Source organism: Biomphalaria glabrata, chromosome 9 (assembly GCF_947242115.1).
Source record: "Biomphalaria glabrata chromosome 9, xgBioGlab47.1, whole genome shotgun sequence".
Lineage (NCBI taxonomy): Eukaryota > Metazoa > Mollusca > Gastropoda > Planorbidae > Biomphalaria > Biomphalaria glabrata.
The window spans coordinates 13,872,660-13,890,340 of NC_074719.1; the positions used below are offsets into that span (position 1 = coordinate 13,872,660).

Genomic DNA, 17,681 nt, shown 5'->3' on the forward strand with positions numbered 1-17,681 from the left:
TTCTCTTTTTAAAACTGTTTCGGCATTCTTGGATGCTTAAGATCCAATTTTAAAACAAATTAGTAACCAATAGGGCATCACAGTCTATTAAACAGCTAAAAGGTGATAACATCAATCTGATAGAAAAGAAGTCGATATAGTCTCAGTAATTCTTGAAAAAAATATAATTAATGAAGCAAAACATTGGACGGGGTAAATTTACAAACTGTCAGGAAGATGATTTTTTGAATTATGTGGAGCATTTAAATGCCATATATCTAGATGTAACATTACGAGAAGAACTTCTTGGAAAAAATACTAATGAAGAGCTTTAAGTAAAAAAATTTTTTTTACATTCTCTTCTGGCTTCAGATACTTGTAAGATATTATGGAATATCGTCAGAAAGTTGTTTTTTCTATCTCATGTGGAAAAATGTTTCAGCAAGGTTGCCATTCTTCTAATAAAAAAAACTAACTGGACCTCACTAACCAAGGATTTTAAATATTAAACCTTTAAAATTAAATCCCATTATGGAAATTTTATTATCAAAGTAACCAACTAATATGTGTTTATTTATTTGAATTTTATTAATAAATCGATCTATTTGAAATAAAAATAAGTGAAAAAAATGTCAAAAATGCATAATTAGCAAAGTAAGGGGGTCTACCGAAAACTGGAAAAGGTGGTAGAGTCAAAAAAGTTAGTCTCTCCATCATACTATGCTCCAGAAATATGTTCAAAGGAGCTGGTTGTTCAGACTTGATACAGGGCTTTGATTAAATATATAATGTTTATCTCCATGTTAAACTTTATTACTTCCATGCCAAACCCTGTCAAAAGCTTTTTTGAAGTCTATGTAGTTGTGTTCCACTTTCTGTTCCTGTTGAAGGCATTAGTCATTTAACAAGTAGGTTCATTTAACAGGGTAATTAACGTATAGCTAAATCACTAGTAGTTTTTACAGCAGAAAACATGTTCATTAGTAATGTATCTATTAGAGCTAGACTTTATTTTGTCAAATAGCAACATTGTAGATATACAAATAAAAAAAAAATATATAAAGAAGAATAATTTCCCTTATGTGGCTTGGTATAGCCCAATAGTAAAATTAATAGAAAATGATATATTTACATATTGTTTAGAAATATTATTTTGAAATAAAAAAGTTTCACATGTCATTTTAAAACAAATTGGTTACCTATGAGAATATATATATATAATAATAATAATCTTTATTGTCCGTATGGAAATTAGTCTAACAATTTGTGCATTACACCAAACAAAAAACATAACTATAAGAAATCAAAGTGTACATTCACACCAGACTCACTCATAATTTACATGTGACAAAGTTTATATCAGATTGTTCTTATTCAATGATTTGATATATATATATATATAAGCTGTTGCATTTAACTCTTTATCTCTGTAATTATTTTCCACATTCTGACATATTTTCTCACATTTGTACATTCTACCTTTTTATGATTAAACTTCAATAATATTTTTGTTGGTAATCAGAAAACGTTACTTTGGTATAGAATTATGGGATAATGCATGCATACTGCCAAAAATTAATTTAATTGGGTTAAATCAACGATGGTATAGTTAATTAGGAGAGAAAGAGTTAAAACTGTGCAAGTTGCAAAACAACATGAAATCAGAATTCCAACTGTTTTTTTATGGACAGACAGACCACACAAAAAACTACTTATGGCTGTTCCCCTGTGAGCAGCAAAAGAATTTAATTAGGTTTAAACCAAAGTGAAATGGCTGGTGTTTTGACTTTTGTAAGAATGTAAAGGACAATTTTATAGTTTGGTTTCACAATGAATTGACACATGGTAAATTAACTTTGACTTATTCAACTTTTGTTTTTGACTAATGTCACACTTAAATATTTTTTTATAAAAATTAATTATATAAGGCTTTTTTAGACCCGAGGACTGAATTATCCTTTAATTATCCTTTTTGAACAGTTTTTTTAGTTTCAATCGCTTTTCCCGAAAATGAATCTTCTCATGGCGTTTTAAGTTATTGGAAAGAGTGAATTCCTTTTGACAAATGTTACATTTAAATGGCTTTTTTCTAGAATGAATCAACTCATGACGTTTTAAGTTTCCATTGAGAGCAAATTTCTTTTGACAAATTTGACATTTAAATGGCTTTTTTTTTAAATGAACCACCATCTCATGGGTTTTTAGATGGCAGGAAAAGTAGAAATCTTTTTGACAAAAGTTACATTTAAATAGCTTTAGCCCAGAATGATACATTAAATGGTATTTTAAGTCTGAAATATGATAGAACTCTTTCCGACAAATGTCACATTTAAATAACTTTTTACTAATATGAATAACCTTATGTCTTTTTAACTGTGAGGATTGACAGAAGTCCTTTTGACAAAATTGACATTTATATGGCTTTATTCCAGAATGATTCATGCTATGGCGTTCTAAATTTGAGAACTGACTGAATTTCATTTGACAAATTTCACATCTAAAAGTTGTTTTTTTATAATGAACCATCATCTCATGGGTTTTTAAGTTGTTGGACTGAGTGAATTCCTTTTGACAAATGTTACATTTAAATGGCTTTTTTCTAGAATGAATCAACTCATGACGTTTTAAGTTTCCATTCAGAGCAAATTTCTTTTGACAAATGTTACATTTAAATGGCTTTTTTCTAGAATGAATCAACTCATGACGTTTTAAGTTTCCATTCAGAGCAAATTTCTTTTGACAAATTTGACATTTAAATGGCTTTTTTTTTAAATGAACCACCATCTCATGGGTTTTTAGATGGCAGGAAAAGTAGAAATCTTTTTGACAAAAGTTACATTTAAATAGCTTTAGCCCAGAATGATACATTAAATGGTATTTTAAGTCTGAAATACGATAAAACTCTTTCTGACAAAAGTCACATTGAAATAACTTTTTACCAATATGAATAACCTCATGTCTTTTTAACTGTGAGGATTGACAGAATTCCTTTTGACAAAATTGACATTTATATGGCTTTATTCCAGAATGAATCATGCCATGGCGTTTTAAATTTGAGGAATGACTGAATTTCTTTTGACAAAATTGACATTTATATGGCTTTATTCCAGAATGAATCATGTCATGGCGTTTTAAATTTGAGGACTGACTGAATTTCTTTTGACAAATTTCACATCTAAAAGTTGTTTTTTTGTAATGAACCATCATCTCATGGGTTTTTAAGTTGTTGGACTGAGTGAATTCCTTTTGACAAATGTTACATTTAAATGGCTTTTTCCTAGAATGAATCAAATCATGACGTTTTAAGTTTCCATTCAGACCAAATTCCTTTTGACAAATTCGACATTTAAATGTTTTTTTTCCAGAACAAATCATGTCATGGTATGTTAATCCTGATGTCCGCCTGAATTCCTTTTGACAAATGTTACATTTATAAGGCTTATCTCCAGAATGAATCAACATGTGATGTTTCAAATATGTATATTGACTAAATGTCTTTTGACACATTACACATTTAAATACATTTTTCTCAGAATGAATCATTACAGGACTTGTTAAGCCAGAGGAATGATTAAGCCCTTTACCAAAAATGTTACATTGAAATAGTTTAATTACACAATGAATAGCCAGGTGAACTTCCAAGTCTTTTTTATGATACAATTGTTTCTGACACATGTCACACTTAAAAAGCTTTTTCCCAGAATGAATCATCTTATGGTATTTTAAACTGAAGGACAGACGGAACTCTTTTCGACAAATGTTACATCTAAATGGCTTTTGCCCGGAATGAATAGTCTCATGCCCTTTGAACTTTGAAAGATGACTAAATTCCTTTTGACAAATTAGACATTTAAATGGCTTTTTAACAGAATGAATAGTCTCATGGCATTTAAAGCTCGAGTACTGCATGAATTCTTTTTGACAAATGGGGCATTGAAATAGTTTTTTTCCAATATGACTTGTCAAGTGAATTGTTAAGTGTGACTTAGACATTTCTTTTTGACACAAGTCACACTTACATTTGTTTTGCCCTGAAAGAATTGATTTTTGTTTGTCAAGGTTTGCTGCTTGACATAATTCTTTCTGGGGCTTTTTATGAAATTTATTTTGAAGCATTTCACTTCTAAATGTTTTCATAGATGAATGAATTAATTCATGGCCCTTTGAGATTGATGAAGTAGAGAATATTTCTGTACATTTATGAATTGTGTTGGATTTTTTTCACTGCATAAACCATATGATGGGTTCTACAATCATTTAAATGATGTTGTCCATAATCTTCAAAGCTTCAGAATACTCTACCATGTTAGGAGTATTTCTATCATACATATCTTGATTCACATTAATCCCTTTAGTCTGCAAGATAAAATAAAAAGTAATGTTAACAAAATGTTAATTTAGTAATGTAATATTACTGTAATATGAGTGTTATGACGTATAGTATTGTTATAAACCTGGTGGTGACACCAATGGGGGTAGTGCTGTGTGATTTTTAGACTATGCAAAGCACCCCAGGCCAGTGCTAGACAAGCGGTCAACCGTGACAAGTTACAGTACACGCCAGTTCAACAAGGACCTGTGTTGTAAATATTAGGCACACAAGTCACAGCAAATGTGATCAACCTGAGTGGTCAAATGTCATTCCATCCAGTTCTAGAAGGCCTGTAGGGACCCTATATAAGAGCGAATGTGTTGAAGTCAAAGGGCTTCACACTGCCCTCAGTAGTGAATGACAGAAGAAGGCGACATTTGCTAAGTCCAAAGTCTGAAAGTGCATGGGGATGCAACCACCACATCACTGCAACAAGATGAAGGCCGACTGGAGAAGTTGAAGAAAGCAACGTTTCCTGAGTGCAACGTGGATGGCGATGCAACCACAATGTCAGTGCAACCAGGTAAAGGTCAATTGGAGGAGAAGACGAAAGCAACATTTGCTGAATGTGACGTGGATGACTTCGTCTAGCTCAATATATGGCATAATATATTAAATCAAATAAACAGTCAGTAAATCGTTACACACCATAAGTAATAATTTATCAGCAATGGAATAGTTCTAAATTATTTTATATACACATAATATCTCCTACAAAAATCTAATATTATCCTGGCATCAAGAGAACTGGCTTATATTATAAATGCTGAAATATAATTTCCACAATCAGAAATATCAACAAAGAGAAAATAAAAACACATAAAAATAACTTTGAAATATTTTTCTATCCAATTTTTCATACAGAAAATATTTTTGAAATCTTTTCAATCCAATATTTCATACAGCAATCAGTTTATTAAATGATGGATATGAGATGTTGAAAGGACAAAGTTTAAAAACATTTTTCTTAAATTCTATTAAAAAAGAAAGGAGCTCAACCAATAAAGACAGAAAATGCAAATCTGCAAAAGAAAAATGACAGATGACAACTGCAAGAAAGCTTATTGAACACTAAAATAATTACAAGGCAAGCTAGAACCACAGTAATAGAAAACAATGATGGATCTCTTCTGGCTGAAGACTATTGGCTTGGCAGATGAACAGAATATTGTATGTTATTAGTATGGACAGAATATTGTAGGTTATTAGAATGTGAACAGAATATTGTAGGTTGTTAGAATGTGAACAGAATATTGTATGTTATTAGAATGGACAGAATATTGTAGGTTATTAGAATGTGGACAGAATATTGTATGTTGTTAGAAGGTGGACAGAATATTGTATGTTATTAGAATGGACAGAATATTGTAGGTTGTTAGAAGGTGGACAGAATATTGTATGTTATTAGAATGGACAGAATATTGTATGTTAATTATTAGAATGGACAGAATATTGTATGTTATTAGAATGTGGACAGAATATTGTATGTTATTACAATGGACAGAATATTGTAGGTTGTTAGAAGGTGGACAGAATATTGTATGTTATTAGAATGTGGACAGAATATTGTATGTTATTAGAATGGACAGAATATTGTAGGTTGTTAGAAGGTGGACAGAATATTGTATGATATTAGAATGTGGACAGAATATTGTTTGTTATTAGAATGGACAGAATATTGTATGTTGTTAGAATGTGAAAAGAATATTGTAGGTTGTTAGAAGGTGGACAGAATATTGTATGTTATTAGAAGGTGGACAGAATATTGTATGTTATTAGAATGTGAAAAGAATATTGTAGTTTATTAGAATGTGAACAGAATATTGTAGGTTGTTGGAAGGTGGACAGAATATTGTATGTTATTAGAATGTGAACAGAATATTGTAGGTTATTAGAATGTGGACAGAATATTGTATGTTTTTAGAAGGTGGACAGAATATTGTATGTTTTTAGAAGGTGGACAGAATATTGTAGGTTTTTAGAAGGTGGACAGAATATTGTAGGTTTTTAGAAGGTGGACAGAATATTGTAGGTTTTTAGAAGGTGGACAGAATATTGTAGGTTTTTAGAATGTGGACAGAATATTGTATGTTTTTAGAATGTGGACAGAATATTGTATGTTTTTAGAAGGTGGACAGAATATTGTATGTTGTTAGAAGGTGGACAGAATATTGTATGCTGTTAGAAGGTGGACAGAATATTGTAGGTTTTTAGAAGGTGGACAGAATAGTGTATGCTGTTAGAAGGTGGACAGAATAGTGTATGTTGTTAGAAAGAGCACAGAGTATAATATTGTAAAGATCAGTATTATCAAGAGATAGTCTAATTAAAAAAAACAACCCGGGACATAAGAGACCTCAGAGAGGCTACAATGCCAGTCAGAAGTGGAGAGAACTCTTAAAATAACTTAAGAACTTTCAAGCACAGTGGCTGACAATATTCTTGATAATATGGGAAGAAAAAAACATGACCAAAGGAATGGACCAACTCTTTAATGTTTCCACTGCCCAATAGAAAAAAAATTGAAACAATGCCAAAACTATTGATTAATAAGTCTGTTTGGTCCTCCAAGCAAGATAATCCATCCATCCCAGAGGTACTACAGCCCATGGAGGGTTCTGGGCTGCTTCAACACATCTTACCATTCAGATCCTGAGCTTTTTGTCTCCATGTCCAAACTTTTAGCAGCTGTAAATCTGCCTCTCTAAGGAGTTTAAATAATCAAGCCATTGTATTCGTCGTCTGCTCTTGGGTTGCCTGCCTTTTAGTTTTTGTCGTTATACTATTTTTGCTCCTTTTCTCTGATATACAATGTACTGAGACATACAAATAATAATAACCAAGTTTCAGCTACAACTAATAATGAGTTTGTTAAGAAACCCTAACCCTAAAAAAATACAGAAATAAAGGCCAAAAAAAATAAAATAAAATAATGAAAAAATAAAAATAGTAGGACAGGTTCAGGTCAAAATAACCAAAAGACCGCCATCACTAAGGCACACTACAGTCTCATCTCAATAACAAAATGATCGCTTAAAAGAATATAGTATGAAAGATACAGGGCATAACAATCAAATCACTACTGTCTCATCTCAAAACTTAAGTTTGTATTTTAATTACTATTCGTCCCTAATCTGGTCTTTACAATCTTTACAGTAACAAAAAAACACATACGGGAGAGAAAAAGAGACTAAGAAACCAACTGATTAATAACAAATAAATAAAGTCTACTTAGCTCGTTATCGGAAAGTAAAGATCATGTCCTGGCCGCATGGCACCCTTCTCCTTAATCATTGGCCAAAGAAACAGATGACCTTAACATCATCTGCCCCATAGATTGCAAGGTCTCAAAAGGGGTATTTTGCTTCAATTACTTTAATTTACCCATTAGAAAGAACATTTTGAGATCTAGTCCCCATTTGTAACTGACCCAATTATTCTTAGTTTAAGGTTAGAATTTCATGATTCTATTTTAAATGCCATTTTGTTAGAAGTGTTCACTTCTTGCAAAGTAAACTGTTGTGTAGAGTTCCAAGGTCAGAGGGATAGTATGAATGAGAGAGAGAGAGAAAGTTGGAGTTGAAAGTAAGTTGAATTAAGTAGTCAGTTGATGAAAGTTGGTTGAAGTAACTTTGAGTTCAAAATAAATAATAGTTCAGTTAATTTCTAGTTCGTTATTTATTTTAGTTGAGATTGAAATAGAGTTGAGTTATAAAATAGTCAAAAGAGAATTGAATCAATTTGAGTCTATAAGATATTGAGTTGTTCTGTTGAACATGATTTTGACTGTGACCTGTGTCTGTATTTTACTTATGTTGTGCAATAAACTACTTGCATGTCCGTGAATCAGCATTCTAACTCTTCTAAATATCGTCATTTTTTGGTCCAGTACCCATTGGAATAAACATTTGAGATGTGGTACCCATTAAAAATAAATTTTGAGATGTAGTACCTATTATAAGACCATTTGAGATCTAGTACCCTTTACAAAAAAACATATTTAAGATGGCAAGTACATTTGTTATCTTTCATTAATTAAAACATTTGAGATCTTGTACCCATTAGAGAAGTTATAACAAACATTCTGCCATTATTAGCAAAGAAGTAAAATGATTAAAAAAAAAAAAATTACCATTAACCCTTGAACTTTGAAAGCCACTAAAAAAATAAAAATACTTGAAGGGTACTGTGCTGGCTCGGTTATGTTCGCTGGATGGAAGACAATTGCATCCCAAAAATCATTCTCTATGGGAAACTTGCGTCTGGCTCACGAAAAACTGGTCGCCCCCACCTCTGTTACGTGAATGTGATAAAACAGATTTAAAATCAGTGAACATTGATACTGACCATTGGGAAGACATAGCCCTAGACCGCACTTGTTGGAGAGAGACGGTGGCCAAGAAAACTATGGATAGCAAGAAAACATGGGCCTTGAAGAAAAGTGTGCCATACGAAAAATGGCCAGCTCCTCTACCACCAAAGTGAAAGCCACCTTGACCTGCAATATATATGTGGACGGGAGTGTCTCTCCAAAATAGGGCTCCACAGCCATATAAAAAAGTGTTTGAGATGAACCATAGTCGTTCTACGACTGAAGGAGGCCAATGAATGAGTTTAGTATTGTAAGGCCTCCAAGCAAACACAGATTTATCATCATTGTTTTATTCCTTTTTAATCTTAAATACAATGAACATGAAAGATTGTAGAGTTATCTATTGTTTCTATAGTCTCATCCTATTTTTCATGTTGTGATCAATAAGACCAAGATGATGACCTATAAAGGGGACTAATTCAGCTTATACCACCCCTTCAGTCATATACAATTTCCATTGTTTGAGGTACCAAACGTAATAATTAATTGCCAATAGTTGATTAACTAATTGGTTAATTTTTAAAATAGAGACTTGATTTGTCAGGTAAAAGAAATAATTGTGCAAATTTTCAGCTTGATCTGAGATTGGGTGTGGGGAAATAATGTGTTCAAACTTTTTACCAGACAGACAGAGTGAGTTAATATAGGCTTTGCAAAAATTTACATTCAGTCCTGACTACTACATAGAAATAGTCTTACCTGTATATTTTCTGTGAAAATCAAATCAATTTGGCCACTAGAGTGATTTTCTGGTGTCTGTGAGTTTATAGAGCATTCTTTCTTCTCAATTTTCATGACATTTCTGAGTTCATTAGTAAAGTCTTGCTCCTCGTCTTCTAAAGAGCATTCTTTCTTCTCAATTTTCATGACAATTTTGGGGTGATTAGTAAAGGTTTGATCCCTGTCTTCTAACACTAAAGAGCATTCTTTCTTCAAAAATTTTCATGACATTTCTGAGATAATTAGTAAAGTCATGTTCCATATCTTCCTTCATTGATCTTGAGTGAATTTGTTTTTCAGATTTCTTTGTCAATAGAATTTCTTAATATTAAAATCTTGAACATCATTCAATATCTTGTTTCAGTTGCATGAGTTTTTACACTGATTTGTTCATTTCTTTCTATTATATATGACAGCAGAGATCATTAGACAAAAGCAGAGTCCTGTTTTCAATCCTCCATATAGTTAATATTGAGAAAGTTTGTTGTTAAACTCAATGATAAAGTCTTCTTATGGCATCACTATAATTATGTGTCTATGCAATTACAATAATTGCTCCTGTAATTAAAAAAAAAAAGAAAACATCTAAGCAAATAAGTTAAAGAAAAACAAAGTTTTAAACAATCATTCAAGCCCCACTAAAAATTACATAGCTCTAAGGCTGTATTATATTTAAATTATATACAGATATGGATCTAAAAAAAAAAAGCATTGGACACTGTTAGTAGAGAGGTGCTCTGATAGATCATGTTCAGGTACAGATGACTACAAGAACTCAAAACCTTTTGCAGTATCAAATAGAGTAAAACAGTGTTCTGTTTTTTTATCACTATTGCCACTTCACTTCGGTCTTGGATAATAAAGCACTCCAGAGGATATCGTCCAGTCCACACAACATTGGGATGTTCCACAACCAAGCAATAATTACTCAACAAACTTAAAACAGAAATTTAAAAGACAATCCTAATGCTTTTCGATCTCTATATATATGCCTCACCTAAAATCAAAATCTCAAAGAACTCTGGGTTTTTTTGGATGTCAGAAATTTAGTGTCTAATTTATTCAATATAGGCCTAAAATTTAAATGTATTTAAATAAAAAATGGTAAAATGTTTATTATTGCTATTACAACATTTTATGCATAATTTAAATGATAACTCAAATTTGAAAAACCTAATAATTACATTCATTAAATTTTATTATAGAGCAGCATTGAGTTTAGCTAGATTAGATAGGCATACTTAGTAACTTACTAACTTAGGCTACTAGTAATACTAGAGTAAGAGTCTAAGGGTAGATTAGAATCTATATAATAGTATAGGCCTATAGACCTGGATTCTGGATATCTAGATCTACTAATCTACATCTAGAATCAGAATGTTATCAATGTTTAACTGTTACTCATTGAATGTAGATCTAGAAGAAAGGAAGAAATTTAATCCATCTAGAATCTAGATAATTATTATTAGATATATAGATAATTGTACTTAGCTATAAATACGAAAAAAGCTATACTAACGAAAGATAATTCTAGACCTCGGTCTACTCCTAGATCTAACTCCTAGGCGACCTACTCATCACATACCTACTAACAGTGGCGTAACTTAGGGGGGGGGGGGGAGAATTTTTAAATCCCCCCGGCCCCCCCCCCCCCCCCCCCCCAAATGGGTGTCCGAAATTTATTTGTAAATACATAAATTAATATATTTGATTGACAAATAGTGTCAACGGGTGTATTTTTTTAAAAAACATTTATGGATTAAATTTATCACAAAGATTAAACCTAGATCTAGGTCTATCAGTATGTTGACTTTGTTGACATTTTAAAAATATTTTTTCCCACAGAGATCAAAGTTTTTTTTAAAGTTAGTCTTACATTTTAAACTTTGTTGCCACGAATAAAACTGCATGATATGCAGCGAATTCCAGGTATATTGTTACCTTTACTAATAATAGATCTAAATGGCGAGTATTTTATGGCTACACTAATTAACCTTGAAGCAAAATTTACAGAATCTAGTATAACAGATCTAAAAGTTATAAGTTATTCTTAATAATGCTAGAATAGTCCATTATTCGGGTGTGGCGTCTATAATTTCAGAATTAAACTTCACACTCGAGTTATCATCCCTCTATTCATCTTTCCTCAATCCAATGGAAACTCTCTTTTTATTTCCATCTAATCCTTTTGCTTTCGCACAAAACATAAACAAAAAACAATGACGTAATATCATATAATATTAGCACATCCTTCCTTTAGAAGTTATTATCACACCCTTCCTTTTAAAGTTCTTAAGAGTGATATCTACTAGCAAGGCCGGCCCTATCATTTGAGGGGCCCTATGCGAAACGGATCGCGCGGGGCCTAGTCTGGGTAGGGATAAGCATAATGTCAAATTTTTTTTTTTTTTTGAATTAGCAAATAGGCCTACTTTCGTCTTTGCAATAAATTTTTATCAAATGAAAGCTCGCAATGCCACTTTTTATTTATTGGCACCCCTAAATGTCAATTTCGTCTATTCTTTAGGAGATTTGAATAAATTCAAAAAAAGTTCAGGATTTTATCGTATATTTTGCCTTTTCATGAGATTTCCTGGAGGCCCTGGAAAATCAGGAGGTCGCGAAAACCCTGTTATTTTATATACCTTATAATGGTTTAATTTAATAATGTACACTTAGAATTAGCGCGGAGCCCATGAAAGCGCGGGGCCCACTGCGACTGCATAGACTGCAGTGGCCTAATGCCGGCCCTGTCTACTAGGAACTTTAACAATTCTGGTTGTCTTGACTGGCACAACAAGTTCTCTAGACGTTGGTCTATAACTGTCTGTTTCGTATGTTCCAACAGTTTGCAGTTCATTGTCTTCATCTGTATCATAGTACCTAGAGATGTCTTCATCGAAACTCTTATGTAAAAAGCGTTGATTTTTTCTGTATGTTTTTCCATCGTTTGTCTTTATGATGTAAGATCTGGGTGCTGAATGTTTTTTTTATGACAACTGCTTTCTGCCATGTTTGACCTAGACGAACTCTCCGACAGAATAATCTTTAGGTAGTCTTGCTTTTGCATCGTATTTTACTTTGCTTTTCATCTGTCGTTCGTTGAGTAATTTCTCTGCATTTTCAGCTACCGATGGTTTCAATAGTTTGGGATCAGTTGGAATGATTCCCTGAGTCTTCTACTCGTCAGCAGTTGTGATGGTGAATACGGCAGTCCACTTATCAGAGTATTTCTATACTCTAGCTTAACGAGATATGGATCTTTCCCACTTTTGTATGCTCTGAATCCTTTTGCTTTCGCACAAAACATAAACAACCAACAATGACATAATACCATTATAATATTAGAACAGAATCTTCTTCATGCAGTGGAAAATTAAGAATGTTTTGCCTATCTGGAATTCTGGTCAAAGCTCCTGTGCCCAATTAATATAGTTCAGAAGAAACTACAAAAGTCTGGACTACATATAGGGGAAGCTGCTAAAGAAATTAGTAGGCCTACCCTTTCATGCTTTCTGCAAAATGATGAGAAACTGACAAAAACCTAATCCATCGAAAAAGCAAAAGAAGGTAGTGAATACTATGGATTCCCTGTAATCAAAACAATCAGAAGAAAGAAAAGACTTGATGGGAAGTTGAGTTCTAATGTAGGACTGTCAATAAAACTGCCATAATAAAACTGCCATTCAAACGTGTCGCAACAGAAGTGCTGGACAGATTTCATATGGAGATGAAGGGCAGATTCCAAAGGCTGGAAAGAAAATGGATACCTTTGGGTTTCTTCTTGAACCAAGACACCTGTTAGATGAAGACACGCTTATGACAAACTGTGCTATTTTTCCTGTTTGTATGATGAAATAAATGGAAAATCGCTTTTTCAATGATGTCATTGAATTGATGCACGAATACCTTTCATCAACAAACCAGTAATACAATCCCCAATAGTCATATTGAGGAAACAGGCTTCATATGGGAATTACGTGTGCTCAAAGTATCGATGTAGTTGATGTTATAGATGTCTTTGGCACTCTTTGCTGCACAGAATGCACGACGTGAAGCGATATCAATTGAGATTTGTCACTTGTGCATTATTTAACTAATAATCAACGGTATTATTCATTATAAGAGTCTTGATGATTACTTTTTGTTAAGTTTACTGATATACTGAACCAATTTGATTTGGGGCTTATATATTTTTGCGTACATTATCTCATGTCATATGTCGAATGTCAAAATGCAAGGGCCCCCAAAGAGGTCAATCCCCCCGGGCCCCAAATCCCTAGTTACGCCCCTGCCTACTAACTCATAGTGAATCATACCAGTCCTAGATCTAGGTATCTAAAATCTTTTGTTGTTATTATAATAATTAGAGTCTAGATTCTAGATCTATATAGTATAGATCTAGACTCTAGATCTATTATCATACTATACTAATCATAGTTTATGATACTAATAATACTAATATTACTATTACATTATTACTACTAATCATGATTGATTATTGATAGTATCATAGTACTCATTTAACTCATAGCCTAAATTCAAAATTGATGCCACGAAAATTAGCAAAAAGAAAAGGATTTTAACTACATATAGACTAAATGTAATCTAGATAGATTTAAATTAGATCTAGATAGATCTTAAGACTCGTCACTCTTAGACTCTAGTCTAGATGATCAAGATCATTCAAGATGAAGATCATCGAATAAATGCCGCGCAACAAGTTGTTGACCACGTGACATTTATAAGAGAGTGATCTCCCTTGTGATATCCATTTATTTGTGATTTTACCAGACAGACTGTGACAGAATTTATAATTAGTTGAAATAAGCTTTGTAAAAAGGAATAAAGGATAGCGAAAATGACAAACTAATCTAAAAAAGTTTTGAACAGATAGGTTCTTGAATGTAGTAAAGCATGTTGTATGTCTGAGCTCAATGGGGGGCGAGTTAGAAATTGTGTGACCTTATAATGAAAAAAGCCCGCAAACCCGTAGCCTAACTTTTGAGGGAGAAATGTGACACAACTAGAAGCTTTGAGTCTGTGGAATGCAGGGCTTTCGGAGAGACACATGGATGTGATCAGTTCACTAAGGTACACCCCAGTACACGGGCATTTCTTTGCTGTAGATGCACTGATGAACAAGTGTGAAAAAAAGCCATGGGTGTAGCCAGGATCCCCCCCCCCCCGGCCATATATAGGCCTATATTTAAAACATATATATATATTTATGTTTTATTATTTTATTAAGTGTATAAATCCTCCTCATAAACAGAGCCTGTAATATAAAGGTCTATTTGTATGTTTAATTGACATTTGCTTAGGCCTACTAAATAATGGCTTTTGGATTGGGAAGGGGGGGTATTAGACCTATTAGCTTTTTTTTTTCAAGCAGAATTTATTTTTCAACTAGATCTATGTTGTTTTCTTGACTTTTACGACCGAAATAACTTTTACGGACTTTTCACAGCTGTGTGCAAATTATTTTCGTTAAATCTACCTTAAATCTAGACACTAGATCTAAGCCACTAAAATTCACTTACTTTTTACGGCTGTGTGCAAATTATCTTCACTGAATCTACCGTAAATCTAAACCCTAGATCTAATAGTCACTAAAAATTTTCACGGCTGTGTGCGAATTATCGTCACTAGTTTATAGTGATTTAGCCTAAATGTAGAATCTAGCGTATTTTTAGAGTAATCTAGACATCAGATGTATCAAGATCATTAAATTGACTAAAATCTAACTTTAGATAGGCTACCATTATACTAGCTAGATCTAGATGATTTACAGACTTTCCACGCGAAGTCACTCTTACTGTTACAAGAATATTTTAGTTGAGGGAGGGCCCGGAGGGGTGTAGCCTACACATTAGGCTGGTAATTGTTCGGATCTAATCATAGTCAATAGTCACTACACACTAAATCTAGCGCGTCTTCGGTCGTTACAATGAAAGGAAACAACCATGTCTACTCTGCCTTCAAACGAACAAACCTATATATATAATAATGCCAGGTGAAATGCTTGCTTGTGCCAAGGCCATCTTCACAAGTAGTGAAAGGCGGTGTAGACGCGTCACTGGTCAGCTCATTAACACAGCCAGCCCGTAAGGTCATGCAATCAGAATGCCTAGTTATGCTGTTGTTTCCCCCCCCCCCCCCACACACACCCACACACACACACATTTTTTAGCAAGAAATAAGCAAAATTTTATTTTAAAAAATATTGGGTAAAAATTTTAGGAGAGTGGACACAATTTTAGGAGATTTCTGGCATTTTTTAATGAGAAGTTCAGGATTTTAGGAGACTTTTCATTTTTTAGGAGATTTTAGGAGCGCTACGAACCCTGATTCTAACCCTTCATTCTTTTGGAAGATGTTTATTGTACCCTAGATAGGTTCTTCCTGGAGTTGGTGGGAAATTGTAGACACCCCGCCCTTGCAAGCAAAGGGGTCTGAGGGGAGCCTATCCTGATTTTAAAAATTTTAGTTCAAAAACTTAATCTGCTATTCTTATCTACTTAGGACTTAGATCCTCCCGCGCTGTTCGGTGCATTGGGTGGCAAACTGCCTCCACAAAAATCTGTCACTGGCAATGGTTGAAGTCTCTGCCCACCTGGTTACCACTGCTCTGAAGACCTCCATGAAAGTGTCGCTCCAAGTTGTAGGCTACTAGGATGTCCCTGTTTGCGCTTTCCTCGTAATGGCATACATGTCATCTTAGAATGCGTAATTCATTTTGTCGGAGAACATGTCTCACAAACCCCATGCAACGGTCTGTCACAAACATAACCTTACTAAGTGGTCGACCGACTCCCAGTTTGGCCTAGGATTTCCTTGATTGAGACCCGATCTCTATAACTGACTTCTAAAATCCATCTTAGCCATCTTTTGTTGAGCCACATTTAGTTGTTTTTTATTTTTTTATTTTGGAAGATGACTTTTCACTGTACTTTGTTAATGAAGCCCAGCAACTAATAGAAATGTGTAACATCTCTTGGCTACGCTCTTGGAATCCAAACGCTTAAAAGTGTGTGGTGAAAAGTGTGTGGTGAAGGCCTTTATCAACTGGAGGATGCTAACAAAAAACGTTAGGGGTTGTGATTGTATTATAAAAGGGATGAATTTGTGAAAGCTGGGATGTGTGTGTGTTACAGTGGAAAAGTACCATAGGGTATTAACTATTGAATTGAGAAGGTGAAGTTAAGTCAAAGGTTGTAGGCCTACGTAGGACTAATTTTTGTTGAGGGTGGGGGGGGGGGGGGGAGCGGATAAGTGAGGGTAACACTGGAATTCACGGGCCAAAAGCATGTGGCGTGCGTCTGTGTACCGTGTGGGGGGGTGGGGGGCGTTAGGAAACGCCCTTACAAATCAAGTCAAATGCAAGGTGAAAACAAAAGAGGGTGGTTCAGATATAGAGAGAAGAGGGTGGTTCAGATAGAGAGAGAAGAGGGTGGTTCAGATAAAGAGAGAAGAGGGTGGTTCAGATAGAGAAGAGGGTGGTTCAGATAGAGAGAGAAGAGGGTGGTTCAGATAGAGAGAGAAGAGGGTGGTTCAGATAGAGAGAGAAGAGGGTGGTTCAGATAGAGAGAGAAGAGGGTGGTTCAGATAGAGAGAGAAGAGGGTGGTTCAGATAGAGAGAGAAGAGGGTGGTTCCGTTAGAGAGAGAAGAGGGTGGTTCAAATAGAGAGAGGAGAGGGTGGTTCAGATAGAGAGAGAAGAGGGTGGTTCAGATAGAGAAGAGGGTGGTTCAGATAGAGAGAGGAGATAGGATAGTTCAGATAGAGAGAGAAGAGGGTGGTTCAGATAGAGAGAGAAGAGGGTTGTTCAGATAGAGAGAGAAAAGAGTGGTCCAGATAGAGAGAGAAAGGAAGAGAGATGGCCGTTTTATTTCCTTGTAGCAGATGGCCTACAATAGTTCACGGGCTAAAAAATTATGTTAATGGGATCGTTAAAATGTGGCCCTGTTTATTTTGAAATAAATAAAAAGAAAAGGTGGAATATTTCGGTCATAATAAGCCTGGGAAGAAATCGTCAGGCTTAGCCGGTGTTTTACCTTCTAGGCGCTCACTATGACACGGTTTTGACAGACTTGTAGCCTGATCAATGACTTCCTGTATTTTCTTTCTTTTCCCCTAAGGCCTAAGTGAACTTTGAAAAAAAAATGCCTATCGTCTCTTCTGCTTCTCTGTAGAAGCTGACTAAACAAATAAATAAATAAAATATAATATAAAAATG

General features: G+C 34.0%; 2 protein-coding genes across 2 annotated transcripts in view; one reads left to right on the top strand and one right to left on the bottom strand.

Moving 5' to 3' along the window:
- LOC106074657 (uncharacterized) overlaps positions 1 to 17,681 on the top strand; it is a 119,919-nt gene that overhangs the window by 86,406 nt on the left and 15,832 nt on the right. The gene's annotated exons all lie outside the window — the stretch shown is intronic.
- LOC106074656 (zinc finger protein 729-like) lies at positions 446 to 14,192 on the bottom strand. The gene is made up of 3 exons (XM_013235478.2): positions 14,034 to 14,192; positions 9,423 to 10,001; positions 446 to 4,335 (listed from the first exon to the last, which is right to left on the bottom strand). The coding sequence occupies exon 3, from the start codon at positions 4,114 to 4,116 to the stop codon at positions 1,939 to 1,941; it is 2,178 nt and encodes a 725-aa protein (XP_013090932.2). The 5' UTR covers positions 4,117 to 4,335; positions 9,423 to 10,001; positions 14,034 to 14,192; the 3' UTR covers positions 446 to 1,938.